The 15,988-nt window shown below is 40.2% G+C and overlaps 2 protein-coding genes across 2 annotated transcripts; both read left to right on the top strand.

Moving 5' to 3' along the window:
- The first annotated feature begins 5,333 nt into the window (after nt 1-5,333).
- Nucleotides 5,334-13,403, top strand: LOC120675043 (replication protein A 70 kDa DNA-binding subunit-like). The gene is made up of 7 exons (XM_039956134.1): nt 5,334-5,393; nt 5,601-5,674; nt 12,421-12,570; nt 12,690-12,960; nt 13,043-13,145; nt 13,230-13,316; nt 13,400-13,403. The coding sequence occupies exons 3-7, from the start codon at nt 12,427-12,429 to the stop codon at nt 13,401-13,403; spliced, it is 609 nt and encodes a 202-aa protein (XP_039812068.1). The 5' UTR covers nt 5,334-5,393; nt 5,601-5,674; nt 12,421-12,426.
- On the top strand, nt 13,286-15,459 carry LOC120676428. The gene is made up of 9 exons (XM_039957690.1): nt 13,286-13,316; nt 13,400-13,481; nt 13,598-13,730; nt 13,812-13,966; nt 14,089-14,577; nt 14,671-14,743; nt 14,838-14,914; nt 15,027-15,117; nt 15,222-15,459. Exons 3-8 carry the CDS (start codon nt 13,701-13,703, stop codon nt 15,100-15,102), a joined length of 900 nt encoding a protein of 299 aa, XP_039813624.1. The 5' UTR covers nt 13,286-13,316; nt 13,400-13,481; nt 13,598-13,700; the 3' UTR covers nt 15,103-15,117; nt 15,222-15,459.
- The last annotated feature ends 529 nt before the right edge of the window (nt 15,460-15,988 follow it).

Below are 15,988 nucleotides of genomic sequence, written 5' to 3'. Positions count from 1 at the left end.
CGGTTGCGTTTCGGCCCAGCCCCTCCGCCGGCGGTTGGCCATGTGTAGACACACACACTAGACAGACAGTACAGTATAGTTTAGCCCATCAGATTCTGTAACACCCGGGACACCTGTGTTGCCCCTGTCTTGATGGCCAAATCCGCCATTATTAAGCTTAGGTTTTGCGAGTTGAATGGTTACTAAAGTGGTCACGGAAAATTCAGCATATTGTATAGAACAAGCTAATTAGTAATTACGACGTAAAACGTAGGACATTGGGGCAAATTGTATCTTTCTTATGAAGGCAACGGTGTTTTGAAGTCACAATGTTTTCGTTTTCTCTCCCCTGCGTGGATGTACTTTCCTTTTGAGGAGTTGCCAAATGCCAATCGCGAATTTCCTTTTCTTTTGAAAGCAGCCAATCGCTCCATCGATATAAAATAATAAACGCGGTGGGGTACTTGATCCTTTTGCTTTTAAACTTTTCGACGAGGGAAAAGGAGAAGAGTCCGCGTGGAGCCCCTGCCCTATCGGCCTGGCGACGGGGGCCTCTGTTCCAGTGGGCCTGCAGGAAAAGCCAACCGACCTGGATGGCCCGCCGGGACGCCACACCTGACACCACCGCGGGTCCGCCCCGGCCCGGCCGGCTCCTCCCTCGCGCCTCTTTCCAGTTTTCCACTGCCCGCGCCGGTGGGCGCGACGCGCGCCTGGGTTGGTGGTCGGGTGCAGAATGCGCGAGGGGAGGAAAAGCGAGCCGACACGAGGCCACCGCTCCCCGCGCCCGCTCGGGCTCGGGTCACGTACGCCACTTTTCCGTGATCCGCCTGCCGGGCCCCGGGGTAGGGGACCAGACCGAGACCAATGCTCCGCGGCGCGCGGGCCGTGCGGCCGGTCGCGGTCGCGCTGGCCGCGACGCCAGTCACGCACGCAGGCCGGATCCAGATTCCGGGGACGCGCCGAGGTGGCCGCGGCCCGTGGGGATGTTGCGCCACCACCGTCTCTACTCTCTAGCGCGTTGTCTGCTCTCCGCTTCGGTGCGCGAGCGATGATTGGCCATCATGCTGTGTCTGTCTGGAGTGGCTACGACTACGATCGTTTCGGTGCGAGTGGGGAGAGACATCGGCTACCGCATCTCCATGTGAGCGCAGGAAGGAACCTTGGCGGCACGTATCGAAAGTTAGTTTTGTTTTTAACCTAGTGTTCCGTAGCAGCGCGTGTAGCCATGCTCGAGCAAAAGCTTTACATGAGGTGGTCTTTGATTAGTGAGTACTAAAATGCACCATTTCCTCTTTGCCGCGCCTCGGTAGCTTAAACATTTAGCCACAACTAACCCAAATCTCTAAACTTACTTTTCTGTCGAGTGCTGATGCTTTTATTACCAAGCTGCAGTCATTGTGACGAAACTACTGGCGCTCTGAACTTCCCCTGTAAACTTACTTCTCAAACGTAAAGCAAACTTTGAGTGTGGCAACACCACCTGCTGCTTTTTTCTACCATGTGATGCGTGCTGCATGACTTCACTGCGTTTCAAGCGCTGTGTTGGAGGGAGCACTACTGGAGTCTCCCTTTTGCACTCCCCGGCCTATCTTTTTAACTGCAAATCCCAATCACCTGGTGCCCGTCAATTAGCAGCCGCCGATCCGTAAACAGTGAGTGGGTGCTAAACATCCGATGGGATGGACTGTAGTTTGTACTTGTGTGTACACAACAGCAACTGCAGGCGAGCACCTACGCATCATCTCAGCGTCTTGGGAGAGTGAGGCCATGGAACTTTCCGAGAAAGCAGCCTCGCCGTTGATGCTGACAAGCCCACCTAATGGCGCCCCGTACGCACCATACATTCCCATTGCTGTTGCTGGGAAGTGAAGCGATGACTGGCCGTGCAAGTGTAAGCAGGTGTGATGTCGGCGCGCTGAGATGATTGGGAAAATTGGAAGTTTCTTTTTTAGATAGAGGAAAAGGAAAATGGGAAGTTATAGAAGTTCATCCTGGTGATTGGCAGAATTTGCACCAAGCTATAGCCAGAAGCAGAGACCGATACCATCTAGGACCTGACGATTTACGATTAATAAGGCAGGAGGAAGAGCTGCAGCTGCAGACAGTGAGGGCACATCGACAATGAACACACGGAGAAGACTGCAACCAAGAACATGCCGAGCAACAAAGATCCACGGGTGATCATCAGCAAACCATCTGGAGGGTGTTAGGCGCACCTTCCTCGGACAGGACATTGGAAAGCGATAACTAATTGGCGCGGTAGTTGTGGAAAGAGGACCCTTTTTTCTTTTGATATTCACTATGCTCACCTCACGGGTTTAGGAGAATTTTTTTTAAATAAACTCCCATCATAATAGTTGTATCAACCAAGGAGAAAATCATGCACCGGGAGGATAATGATTGTACTGGCACCGCACTGTCCAACGGGAGAAAACGCACTCAGCTTTGTCCCTGTGGTTGGTGGATGACTGATGGGGGGTGCACTTAATTCTAATTCCTTGTTCCAGGCCACTAGCTCCAGGGCTAATTACGTGCATTTTCAGGTCCGAAGTACCAGTTGCAGTGAATGCCAAAAGCGAGGAAAAGAGGACGTGATAACGTTGCTCCAAAGTTCTACAATGCGATCGAATACTGGATGGTAGCAGTAATGTGATCGTAAGGCACTTTGCTTAATTGGTGCCAGATGCTTTTTTTGTGATCCAAGTACCTTTGGGAGACAAAAGCGAATCTATCCTCGAGTTCCTAAAAATGCGAACCAATTCAACCAGGTCCTGAGTGTATCTTTTTGGACCACGCAATAGTACCTGGGATCCTAGCTGGGTTTCCAAGATTTATGAATGGCTGCAATGTGTTGGAGAAATAAGAGCATGGCTTATGATTCAGCCGGCTGCCGCCTGAATCAACGCCACCGTAGAGAGCAATAAATACAATAGCAGCAATGACAGCATGCAACCCAGCACATGCAGCGAACCAAAGTTCAGCGTGGTAGCAGTTCGGCCAATGAGAGCCGCATGCATGCGCATACGTTCGCTTCGGCTGGCGTTTCACGAACCGCCCGCTGCGCACTCTCTCTCCATTTCTCTCTCTGCCAGCGGTGATTTTTCTAATGTGGCACTGCTCCCAGCCCGCCTTACTTGTTTTATAATACTTGCTCTAAAGGCGAACTCAATACACAGTTCACAGAATCGCCTCAAGTTTGGGCTGCCCGAGACCAGAACCTTGAACATTTTCAAATTCCAACTCTAAGAAACAGAAAGTGGAACGCTAACTGCTTCATCGGCAGATAAAACAGAAAGCGCAGCCTTCAAGGCTGCACTCGGCTCGAACGAGCTGCGGCTCCTGGCGTCGGCGGTCGCGTGGGCCAGAGAACGACGTCGAAATCGGCGAGAGGTGACGTGACGCGGAAACAGCAAAGCGGTCGCGGCACGCCCGAGCACCGGCTGTCGGCCTGCAATCGAATCGATCTGGAGCGGGTTTGCTTTAAGTTTCAGAAGACAAGGAGGAGGCCGAGGAGGCCGCGAATTCAACCAAGAAAGTGAAGGAAATGGGCAGAGTTGCACCGAGACCGTTGGCTTTTGCAATTCCCTCCTGATGCCGATATCCTGTTACCACGGGTCCACGGATTTTACTTTATTTTGATGTTCTATGCTCGCTATACAGAGCCAGCAGCTCGGCTTCAGTCAATTGCACTGTTGCACAAAATCACAGTTCACAAAGGTGTCTGGGTGGAGATTTTACGAAAGAGAGATAGGCCCCTAGTTGCATTCAAAATTCTAAAACTTTAAAAGATTCTAAATTTTTTTAACACATGCATAAAGTATTAAATATAGTTAAATAAAATAACTAATTACACAGTTTATCTATAATTTGCGAAACGAATCTTTTGAGCCTAATTAACCCATAATCGGATAATAATTACCAAATACAAACGAAAGTGTTATCGTACTTTACATCCAAAACTTTATGCATCTAAACAAGAGCCCGGATATATGTGAGGCTCTGATGTGAACCGCACCTAATACTAAAAAGTGTACTGGACGTTTCAATGACTGAGGATCAGCAAATAGCCATTGCAGGAAAGCAGAACTTGTCTTTTCGAAGAGTACCACAGTGACAGTGTCACAATCACAGCATTTGCGCGAAGAGACAGGAGAGTACAATGCATTCCTAGCAGCATGGGTGTTTCTTCCCTGCATTTTTGTTAGTGGGTATGTCTGCCAGATGAATTGAGTGCCCACATGGAATTTATGTCCTCACCGCCTCAATGGTTTACCGCGCGCAGTCCCGCTGTTTTTATATTTAAGAACGTTAACCACTGGATGGAGATTTTGGCCCAATAGTCGAATTTTATGCACAATTTTGAGGTTTTGTATATTTAAGAACGTTAACCACTGGATGGAGATTTTGGCCCAATAGTCGAATTTTATGCACAATTTTGAGGTTTTGTTTATATTTGGGCTTACTATGGTTGACCCAGTGTAAAATGCGGAGGTCCAGATATGTTTTATCTGAATTCGTCGTCTATACATACACATTTCTAAATGTCAAAGACCCACGCTTTTTTGCGTTCTCATTGGGCCACGTCAGCAAAAAAAATATGGATCGCGTGATGTGTATCGAACGGTCTGACAACTTTCCGTCAGCCGGTCAGCCCCCCTCGCATGCTGGAATCTTCTCGCGTCCTGCTGTGTCGCGTGCTCCGCATCCCCCCCCCCACCCCACTCCACACCTCAGAGCCCACAAAAACAAAAACTTATCTTCTTTCATCCCCTCTTCCTCTTCCTGCCCTCTCTATCTCACACTTGCTCCTCCAACGAACTCCGCCATTGACGGCTTCAGCCTCCGCATGCAGCTGCTGAAGGTGAACTCCTGAGCATTTTCATTGGTCTCGGCATGCACTAACGACGAGTCTCTTGCTTCCCTCAATCTGTTATGGTCATTTCCTTCCCCCTCTTCAATACCTAGGTTTTCATAATGGCTGCCTACCTCTATTTGCTTCTTTTGCTCAACTTTTTCTTTCTCCACCAGATGCACGCCACCCAATGTTAAATCCCCAATAAATTCACCGTAGCTGTTCTCATTATGTCATTCTGCCACAGATCCAACTATATCCATTCAATTTTAGAAGGAATGCTTAGATCTGTACTGATAATGGCTACCTACCTCAGATTCGTCTTTTTACCCAAAGTTTTCTTGCTCCTCCGCATGTGAACCAACCAATCCTAGATCCGCTATTAAATTCCCCCATAGTTGTTTGGACTAATTCCCCAATGTCTCTATCAGTTTAGTTCTAGCTGTTGTTGTACTCTGCTCCACCAGTCACATTTACTAGCAGTTTTTCTTTATGCGCAGTTTGGTGTACTTCCTCTTCTGGTACGCAGAATTGGTTAGGCAAAAACAACTACTCCCTGCAGGTATACTTAAACAAAGATTAGTTGCACCCATTATTAATAACAATCAAACACAGCTTCACTTCCCCTTCTAATCATAACTGTTCTTTAAAAAATGGGATTGAAAAAAAAACTTTTCATTCCTCTGCATGTCAGTTGCATACTAAATAGTCACATATTGTTAATTCATTACCATTTTACTAATTCAAATACTAATTGTATTGTACACAGTAAGAAATGCCCTGTCCGGAGAAAAAGCCCCAATAGAATTGGTCGCATCTTCCACGACAACTTTCACATTGCTGGTAATCTACTACTGACATTCTTCAATGCTTTCTAATAATTCAAATTGCACTCTTTTTTTTTCCCAACCCATATGGTTTCAAATAGAAATGTCAAATACATTGCAGGCTGTTATCCATCTATCCTTTGCCAGAATCATGGCTAATTTATATTTTTTTAAAAAAAACTTTACATATATGTGCACAGTATCTGTATACAAACTTAAATTGGATTGGCAATAACAATAAGCATGTTGTCTTCTATTAATAGAATTCAAGTAAACAACATGCTAAAAATAACGTGACATATATACTGTTACTTACCTTCTTGGAATTTTCAAATTAAAAACTCTACGGCCATTTAGACTTAATATTCCTTATTCTTTCCCTTTGCTTACACCAGATTGACCTCCTAAAATTAGATGTCCTAACTTGCTGCTATTTAATTAAATTACCTTTCCTAATTCCTTTTGTCTAATACACATTTCTATCTTCTATTTTTTTCTCTTTCCTTTGATTGTATTTACTTTTTTATTTTTTTATAACTTTTGTACAATAGCTCTACAAAGCAGTTGTGGATCATCTGGCACTGTTACAAGAACACTATGTTTGTACATGGACCATCTCCAATCGCACTCCTCCATGCTGCGGCTTCTGAATGCCGTTTACCATATGCATCTCTCATAACTGAAATTGCAGACAGTTCGACAATATTATGTGGTGTCGAATTGGAATTGCCGCAGTTGGAACTCATAGGACCACGCCATGAACTTTTTTTTCTGGCAAACAGCATATTTAGATCTTAATGATGCATATGAAAAAGCATGCCTCAAAGCAGTTTCCTTTCTGCAGCTTTTTTATAACCTCACAATAACAAATTATTACTGTGATGGACAAATTACTTACAGAGAAGTTAGAAATGAAAATTTACCCACACTCACACCAGATTACTACCCATCAAAAGTGAACTACGTATGCAATGGTAGTAGCACGCTGCATCCCAAAGGTACACACAACTAAATATGTTCTTGCCACTTTTTCTTGAATCAATATCACTTATTTCTATGCCTAAGAATAGTACCTCACAATTACCATCAATATTTCATGTCACTTTATTTTTTTTATTTTCCCCTTTATTTTATTCCCTGTTTTATTTTTTCCCTTTTATTTTATTTTCTCTTTCCCTATCTATGTGCTTTATCTTCCTGCTGATACATTCCCCTGTAATTAATAGTAACTGTTAATCAGTTACTCATGTATCCAACTATGTAGACTAATATTTGTATCGTATCAATTACTAGACATTTAATTTTACTGTCACAATGCCAACAATTGCCAATCCAATTTAAATGTACTAATCCCTTATATGGCTAACTATTCTTGCATTCCATCTACTATACAGGAATTGCAAAAATCTAATTTTTATATATCAATATACAAGCATCATAATGATGCCTACGGCAATGGACACTTCTAATGATGAGAAAACATCATCCAGTATGTGCATTCTCTGTTTCAATATTACATATACGATATTTTAGCTTTTGTGTTGACATGATGCTCTTTGCTACTAACAAAGCATACACCCATGATAATCGGGGATGTACTTTCAAACGACGAAGGACACATGCTGACACAGGGTCCTACAACCCTTTAATATCAAATGCAGCTGACAACCGTGCTAAAAGAATGAAAATTTTAAAACAGAAACGAACTCCTAAGACAGGTATAATATAATTAAGCTTAGTACTACTAATACTCACTTCAAATTTAATTAAACTACAAATTACTAACAGATGGACCATTTTTTATTCATGTAACTTTTACACTTACAAATCCATTCATCGATGGCCACCATATTTATATGTCACATGATACTAGACGTCTTATCTGAAGCCGAGCCATCTCGACAATGCGGATATTTCACACAGGAGTATATAGATACACTAAAAGGTACTATGATGCAGACCTGCATTTACTATTTACCTAATGTACCATTAAATTTGGTAATCTCAAAATATTTAGTTCACGATTATTACCTCTTACTCTCTAATTCTATTTCCACATAAATTAATAAACCTTTTTTTTACAAAATAACTTTACTTCTCATTTGAAAAATACTTACTCACAATGTATACGCAAATACAGCTTCATATCCTGAAAGGTCTTTCTTGGGATCCCCTGATTATGTGTGCAAACACTGTGAAGCTGTATTCTGGTATCAAGAACGCATTAAATCAGATTCTTGTTACCGACAAAACAAAATCACCTATAATTCTTGCTGCAAGGGAGGGAAGATCAAAATACCACCACATCGCCCACGTCCTGAACCTTTGGCGTCACTGGCAAAATATGATGGTGGTCCTACGAGCAATAAATTCATGCGTAATATTCGGCAATACAACTGCTTATTTGCTTTTACATCAATGGGAGCAAATATAGACAGAACTATCAACGACGGCCGTGGCCCTCCAATATTCAAGATCCATGGTCAGGTTCACCATCGAATTGGCTCATTATTACCATATGATGGATCTCCACCGAAATTCATTCAGCTGTACATATATGACACTTCTAATGAAGTGCAAAATCGAATACGGGCTTTGCATCCATCTGATCAGGGAGATGATCCTATAGATCCTTCTATAGTTGAAAAGTTAATTAAGATGCTTGATGAGCATAATCCATTTGCTAAAAAATTTAGAGCTGCACGGGACAGATTACAAGGTTATGAAAATGAAGAATTTGTTATCAGAATAGTGGGTGCCTCTGAAGGTGATCCTGTGCAGTACAATCTACCAACCACAGATGAGCTGGCAATGCTTGTAGTTGGTGATTTCTCTCTTGAAAATTTTAAACGTGATATAATAATTGAGTCCAAATCTGGTCATTTGCACCAAATTTCAAGTCTGCATCCAGCATATATGGCTCTTCAATATCCACTTTTATTTCCCTTTGGTGAAAGAGGTTTTCAAGTTGGAGTTATCTACAGTGGCACCGAGTCCAACAAACGCAAAAGGCGGTCCACAATGACGATGCAAGATTATTATAGACATCAATTCCATTATAGAAAAGGCCAGCCTAATCCTTACTTATGTTATGGTCTTCTTTCTAGTCAGGCTAAAGTTGACGCTAGAGCTGCAATTGATGAAAACAGACTCTGGTACATTTTAAAAAACCAAGATAAATTCAGAATAGAAAATTTCCAAGGAATAGCAGATGCAGTGGGCCGTGGCTGTATTGATGGCAGCGAGATAGGAAAACTAACAGTATTACCAGCTTCACATACTGGTGGCAGACGATACATGATCCAAAACTATCATGATGGTGTAGCCATCTGCAGAGTTTTTGGTCCACCAGATTTCTTTGTCACATTCACTTGCAACATAAATTGGAAAGAAATAAATTTGGGAATTCTTGAACCTGAACAAAAACCATCAGACAGAGCTGACATAGTTGTGAGAGTATATAATATGAAATTAGAAGAAATGCTTGATGATATAAGGAGTGGAAATTTTTTTGGACCTGTTGCAGCAGGTATGATACAATTCCTTATCATAAACACTAAATTCTCAGTAATTTTTGGACCTGTTATACTTGAATTTCTCCAGTAATTGATAAATATTAATGTCATGGCAGCTCTACATACAGTTGAATTCCAGAAACGTGGGTTGCCTCATGCTCATCTTATCTTCTGGCTAGTGGAAGACACAAGTAATCCAACTCCAGCTTTAGTTGATCGGTTCATAAGTGCTGAAATTCCTGATCCAAATGAAGACCCTCTAGGTTATGCTCTTGTTGCAGAGCATATGATTCATGGCCCTTGTGGATCTTATAATCCTAATGCTCCATGCATGAAAAATGGCAAATGCTCCAAAGGTTATCCAAAAAACTTTCAAAATGAAACCATAATTGATCCAAATGGATTTGCTACATACAAAAGGCCTGATAATGGCCGTTTTGTCCAAAAAGGTCCACACAAACTGTCTAATCAATGGGTCGTACCCTATAATATGTATCTGCTTAAGAAATTCCAAGCTCATATAAATGTTGAGTGGTGCAGCAAAGGTATATTCATCAAATATTTATTCAAATATGTTACTAAAGGGCCAGATTGCAGCAAAGCTTACCTCCAGCGCCTTCGAAATGGAGAAGATGTCCCTGAAGATGAAGAAACACAAACAAGAAATGAAGTTAAAGAATATATTGATTGCCGATATATATGTGAACAGGATGCTTGCTGGCGGATATTTGGTTTTGATATACATCGCCACTATCCAGCTGTTGAAAGACTTCCTGTACATTTACTGGATGAAAATAACATTCTGTATCATATAAACACTAACATGGCAGAAATTATTTCAAACGACTTCTTAAAGAAAACTATGCTCACCGAATGGTTCACTGCAAATAGAACATATGAAACTGCTAGAACACTAACATATCTTGAGTTTCCTTCCAAATGGCGTTGGGTTCGCAAAACGAAGACATGGCAACCTAGACAAGGATCTAAAGGCAAAATTGGCAGACTTTATTATGTGCATCCTTCGGTTGGTGAAAGATATTACCTTAGAATTCTTCTTATGAATGTGAAAGGTGCTCGCAGCTATGAAGATATTAGGACATATAATGGCATAACATACCCTACTTTTAAAGCAGCTTGCAACGCCAGAGGACTCCTTGGCAATGATCAAGAATGGTATCATGCTTTCGATGAAGCTGCTGCATGGGCAACTTCAGCGCAACTAAGACAGCTTTTTGTCACAATGCTTCTTTACTGTGAAATAGCTGATGAGTATGCTTTTTTTGAAAAAGTTTGGAGATTAATGGCAGATGATATACAATATCAGATTAGAGAAAATATTGGCAACAAATTATATACAATATCAGAGCCCATACTAAAAGACTCTCTTCTTGATGATTTAACAACACTTTTTGCACGCAATGGTGGAAATATTCGAGAACACAATATTCCTTCCAAAACTAATCTCTCTTCTGGTCCTCGTGGCAATCGCTTAATTGAAGAAGAGTTGAACTATGATGCTACTGAACTTTTACTTAGATCTGAAGAGATGATAATAACCTTAAACGATGAGCAGTTGCATGCTTTCAATACAATCATAGCTGTTGTAAATACAGGCACACCTGCTTTCTATTTCGTATCAGGATATGGCGGAACCGGCAAAACTTATCTATGGAATACTATAGTTACTTATTTACGAGGCAATGAAAAGATAGTCTTAATTGTTGCCTCTTCTGGTGTTGCCTCATTGCTACTTCCTGGTGGTCGCACAGCCCACTCCAGATTTAAAATTCCATGTGAATTAGATGATGACACTGTCTGTGACATTAAACGGGGAACAATGTTGGCAGACCTCATACAACAAACATCTCTCATTATTTGGGATGAAGCACTTATGACACATAGAAGAGCTTTAGAAACACTTGATAGAACATTACGGGATCTACTGTCTACCAATAATCCTGACCTTCGTTCTATACCTTTCGGTGGTAAAGTTGTTGTCCTTGGTGGAGATCCACGACAAATATTACCTGTAATAGAAGGGGGAACACGTAATCAGATCATAGATGCTGCAATTATCAATTCTCCATTATGGTCTGCAGTTACGATCCTCACATTGCATAAAAATATGAGATTACAATGCCCTGATTTAGATATTAAATCACAGAAAGAATTATTAGATTTCAGCAATTGGGTATTGTCTATCGGTGAAGGAAATTTAGAATCGCAAATACCTACAGATAACTCAGATGAGATGTTAGTAAAAATTCCTGAAGATCTACTGATTAAGGGTCATGAAGAAGCCATCCCTGCTATTGTCAATGCTATATACACAGATCTTATCAACGAATACCAGAATATAGATTATTTGAAAAGCAGAGCCATATTATGCCCAACAAATGACTCGGTCGATGAAATTAATAACTACATAGTATCATTGCTTCCTGGTGATGGAAAACAATATTTAAGCTACGACAAGATTGTGAAAGCACCTGACAGCCATGAGTCATATGATATTCTATACCCAGTTGAACTACTCAACTCACTCAATGGTTCTAATTTCCCAACTCATGAGCTTACTTTAAAGGTGGGTGTCCCAATCATGCTTTTACGCAATCTGAACCAATCAATTGGTCTGTGCAATGGCACAAGACTAATAGTGACAGCACTGGGTGACATGGTAATACAAGCAACAATCATCAGTGGTACCTTTGCTGGCCGTAGTGTTCTAATCCCTAGAATACAACTTACATTAAAAAATCAGAAACTACCATTTGTGCTTCAACGAAGACAGTTTCCTGTACGTGTATGCTATGCAATGACTATAAATAAAAGCCAAGGTCAGACATTGGCTATGATTGGGATCTTTCTTAAAAGATCAGTTTTCACTCATGGACAATTATATGTTGCCATCTCTAGAGTAACATCTAAAAAAGGACTGAAAATTCTCATACAAGATGACAATGGTGAATATTCAGATACAACAAAAAATATTGTATACCCTGAAGTATTTACTGCCATAAATTACAATACACAGACAAGCTGAGATTATAACATGTTAATGTAACTACACAGTATCAAACTGACATGATTAATAGACAGGTAACTTCTACCAAAACCATTTTTTCAAGAGTTCAACCATAAATTTTATTGTTTATATGTCTTTCTTCTTCCAATGCCATACCCTCTTTGCAGCCATCCTCAATTATGTAACATAGTACTATTGACATATTGTTTTCCTTTTCAGGTCAAGATGGTTTTCAGCCCACTTTCAACCTTACAGCCCAAAGATTGGCACAAAACAATTCATGTGCGTGTCTGCAGAAAATGGGAGTATCGTGGAATCAACGAAGACAACCCCTTGCAGCATATCGATTTGGTTCTTGTCGACAGCCAGGTATACTGAAAACAATTTCCTTCATATTACTACTTCAATAATTACAACCATAACTAGATTGAGGAAAAATTACATTATATTTATTTACAACAAATATTGTAACGAACATTTCATTTCAGGGAAACACCATGTATGCTGAGATCCCAGCAAAAGAGGCAGACAAACATGGTCCGATTATACAAGCTGATAGAACTTATGTCATAAGCCGCTTCAGAGTTTGCAATGCAAAAGATGCTTTCAGATCTGTTCCTGGACCATATATGTTGGAGTTTACCTGCCATACCAAAATCAGTGCAGCAACTGAAGAAATAACTGAACCCAAGTACATCTACAACCTAACTCCATTCAGCAAACTTCCAGAGTTCATTAACGACAAAAAAAAATTCCATGGTAAGAAACAGTAACATACTTTTTCTTTTCCGAAAATAAACTTATATCATCAATAGATTTCTAATTGTATTTTAATTTCCAGATATCTTGGGCATACTCACAGAGATAAATGAACCGCAATGGATTCCATTCTCAAATCAATCCAAACCTAGTCTGCGTCGTGATATCAAGCTGAAAGATGAAATGTAAGCCAACACTGTGATGACATATTTTATGACAGTAACATCTCAATTTACTTTGTTAACAAAATTTACAACACTTGAACTCAGCGGTGAAGAGATCAAGCTAGTTCTTTGGGGCTCCAAAGCAACACAATTTGATATTATTCACTGGATGCCTTGTCAAACTTTACCGTGGTATGTCCATTCTAAATCATTCCAGATTGTTTCTCATAGTATCTTTCATGATTCAATATCCATAACCTATCTTATTTATATAGGTGAACTTAATGTCAGTGGCTACTCAGCTTGCCATTGGTACATAAATCCTGATATACCAGAAGCAGCACATCTATTAAATAGGTAGAAACAAACAAATAACTTCTTTATATGCACCTACTACTTAATATTTATTAATTCTTATTTCTACAACAAATGTTTCTTATAAAATTTGTTTGCACATATATCCAACATTTCAGCACACTGGGACAATCTTTCAAGATTAAACGAGATGGCATTCCAATTACTGAGCAAAACCAGCCAGAGCCTATTGCTGTACCAGATTTACTAACACTCAGAGAAATGGAAGAGATAGATCCTTATGAATTTCCGGTAATGAACCCATCAAACAACAAATTGAGTGCCTCCACTATATGTTTATTCCTACACTTCATCCTTTTCCTTCTAATGCAGAAAACTGGATGCCGCTGCACTGTAACTATCATCCGTTTAGCTGAAACACAAACTTGGTGGTACCCAGCATGCAATTTCTGTCGCAAATCATGTCAACAAGATGGTTCTTCCTACATATGCTTAGAATGCAATACCATTGATAAATACTCATACAAGTAAGTTTCCGCTATCATTGTCTAAATTCTCAAAACTATAAGGTAATCAGTATCAAGCACCTTCTTCTCATTTACTTCAAAATTTCATCTAATTCAAAATCAATTTCTTATTACAAAATCAGATACAAACTTCCATTCATTGCTTCTGATGGGACTGAAGAATCTGAGATGATTGCATTTGCTACTGTTGCTCATCGTATTGTTGGTAAACCAGTTGAAGCTGTGATGAGATCTTATAGAAACAGGGACAACATTCCCGCTGATATTGCAGCTATAGTCTCGTCCAAATTCACCTTTTCTAATACCATGGCCGAAGCTAGCTACCGCAACCCTAAGAAATCATACCAGGTCAATAGTATAATTCATAGCTATGGCAAGCAACATGCCCTTCCATTCCACCCTCCCAATCAAAGCCAGCTAGTAACCCAAAATGCCAACTTCTATGCCCAATCAAGTGGAAGTGTCCTTCCATCAAACACACCTAAGAGCAGTTCTGAATCACCTATCCTTGACACACCTACTAAGATGCTACCTCTAGAACAGTTTTCTCTTCAGACCCCAGCTAAAACCTCTGAGCTTCCTCCAAATGCTTCAGAAGAGAACACCAATACGTAAGATTTTGAGCTTCCATCTATTTACATTGTTTTTAGAAGGGGAAAAATTCTTTTTTGTGTACAATACTAACACCGCTATATTTTAAACAGCCTCTCTACAACACCACCTGCAACAAAATCATCCAAGAAAAGACTCCACATGTCCGAAAAAGATGATGAAGTGGTACGTCCCTATGTATACTATATAAAAAACAGCCAGACAATATTTAATCTTAGATTTTCTAAAACTATTAATTTTGGTAATATTTTTCTATCAGGATGAAGAAGAGTCACCATCTGAGACAGCAACACTTAACAGGGAGAATGATGATGAAAAAAGTTCTGATCTACAAAGGTATCATGAAATCCATGCTGTTATTTGTTCGATTTAAACTGTACTTTCAGCAGAAATAAATACATAGTTGACATACCATATTCCTTTCTGATATATCAATAAACATATACAGCTCTTCACATCCAAAAGCAATGTCGCCACCAGGGAAGCCCAGCACAACCAAGCTTCCAAAAACTCCCAAAAAATAACAATGTTAAGACAAGGTACTGCATTTTACTTTTCTTTATTAAAACATATTACACTCAAATATTTAATGAACCAATTTCCTTTTCCTTGATAACTAATAAACCAAAAAAAATATTTACAGGAAAGACTGAGAAGCTGATGAGCAAGCATCTGCAAGTGTTGCGCCATTGCCTGACCTTTGATCAACTCGGCAAAAAAGAATGATCAGACCAAAATTATATCTACTTCTCCATTGCACTACTATAAACTGCACTTTATGTTATGTACCTACGTATTTCTAGAACTTAAGACATTCTACTCGGTCTGCTTATACCAGCTGACCGACTACCTATTATATTGATAACCTTATTTAAACCATCTATTATTGAAGAGTTAAACCTTATTGATAACTTTATTTAAACAATCTATTATATTGATCATCTATGCACATAGATACTTCAATACTTTCTTTATTGCGCATCCCATCCAATATTGATAACCATCTATATATGTGCCGTATCAAAACTTTATAGTTAATATATTCTTTCCAAAGCTTATTCTTCTTTCTTGCCAAAGATTACATATATACAATTACAAAATACATAGGCGCGCGCAAGCGCGCGTAATGTACTCGTAATACAAGAGCGCAAACAAGAATTTCATCGGGGACGAGCAGGGACGAGTAATAAACATCTCAGCTGATATTGGCCCATAGCCCAGGACACATATTATCTAAACGGGCCTGTAGGCCCATGATAGATTCAGCTAAGGAATAAGGAAAGCCCACGTAGGCAGAGAGTCTATTTCCATACACTATTCATAAAAGAGAAATTGGTGTTCTTGGCTTCTTGCCCCTACTTTGCAGTGCAAGTGTAACTATACATTTATACCTATTTTTTTAAAATTTGT

This window comes from Panicum virgatum, chromosome 5N (genome assembly GCF_016808335.1).
Source record: "Panicum virgatum strain AP13 chromosome 5N, P.virgatum_v5, whole genome shotgun sequence".
Lineage (NCBI taxonomy): Eukaryota > Viridiplantae > Streptophyta > Magnoliopsida > Poales > Poaceae > Panicum > Panicum virgatum.
The sequence above is the reverse complement of the archived record's forward strand: the minus strand, read 5'-3'. Positions and strand labels throughout refer to the sequence as shown.

Coding starts and splice junctions, on each gene's coding strand:
- LOC120675043 (XM_039956134.1), top strand. CDS start 12,427: ATGGTTTTCAGCCCACTTTCAACCTTACAGCCCAAAGATTGGCACAAA. Junction 12,961..13,042: donor CGACAAAAAAAAATTCCATG/GTAAGAAACAGT, acceptor TTTAATTTCCAG/ATATCTTGGGCATACTCACA. Junction 13,146..13,229: donor ATCAAGCTGAAAGATGAAAT/GTAAGCCAACAC, acceptor ACTTGAACTCAG/CGGTGAAGAGATCAAGCTAG.
- LOC120676428 (XM_039957690.1), top strand. CDS start 13,701: ATGGAAGAGATAGATCCTTATGAATTTCCG. Junction 14,578..14,670: donor TCAGAAGAGAACACCAATAC/GTAAGATTTTGA, acceptor TATTTTAAACAG/CCTCTCTACAACACCACCTG. Junction 14,744..14,837: donor CCGAAAAAGATGATGAAGTG/GTACGTCCCTAT, acceptor TTTTTCTATCAG/GATGAAGAAGAGTCACCATC.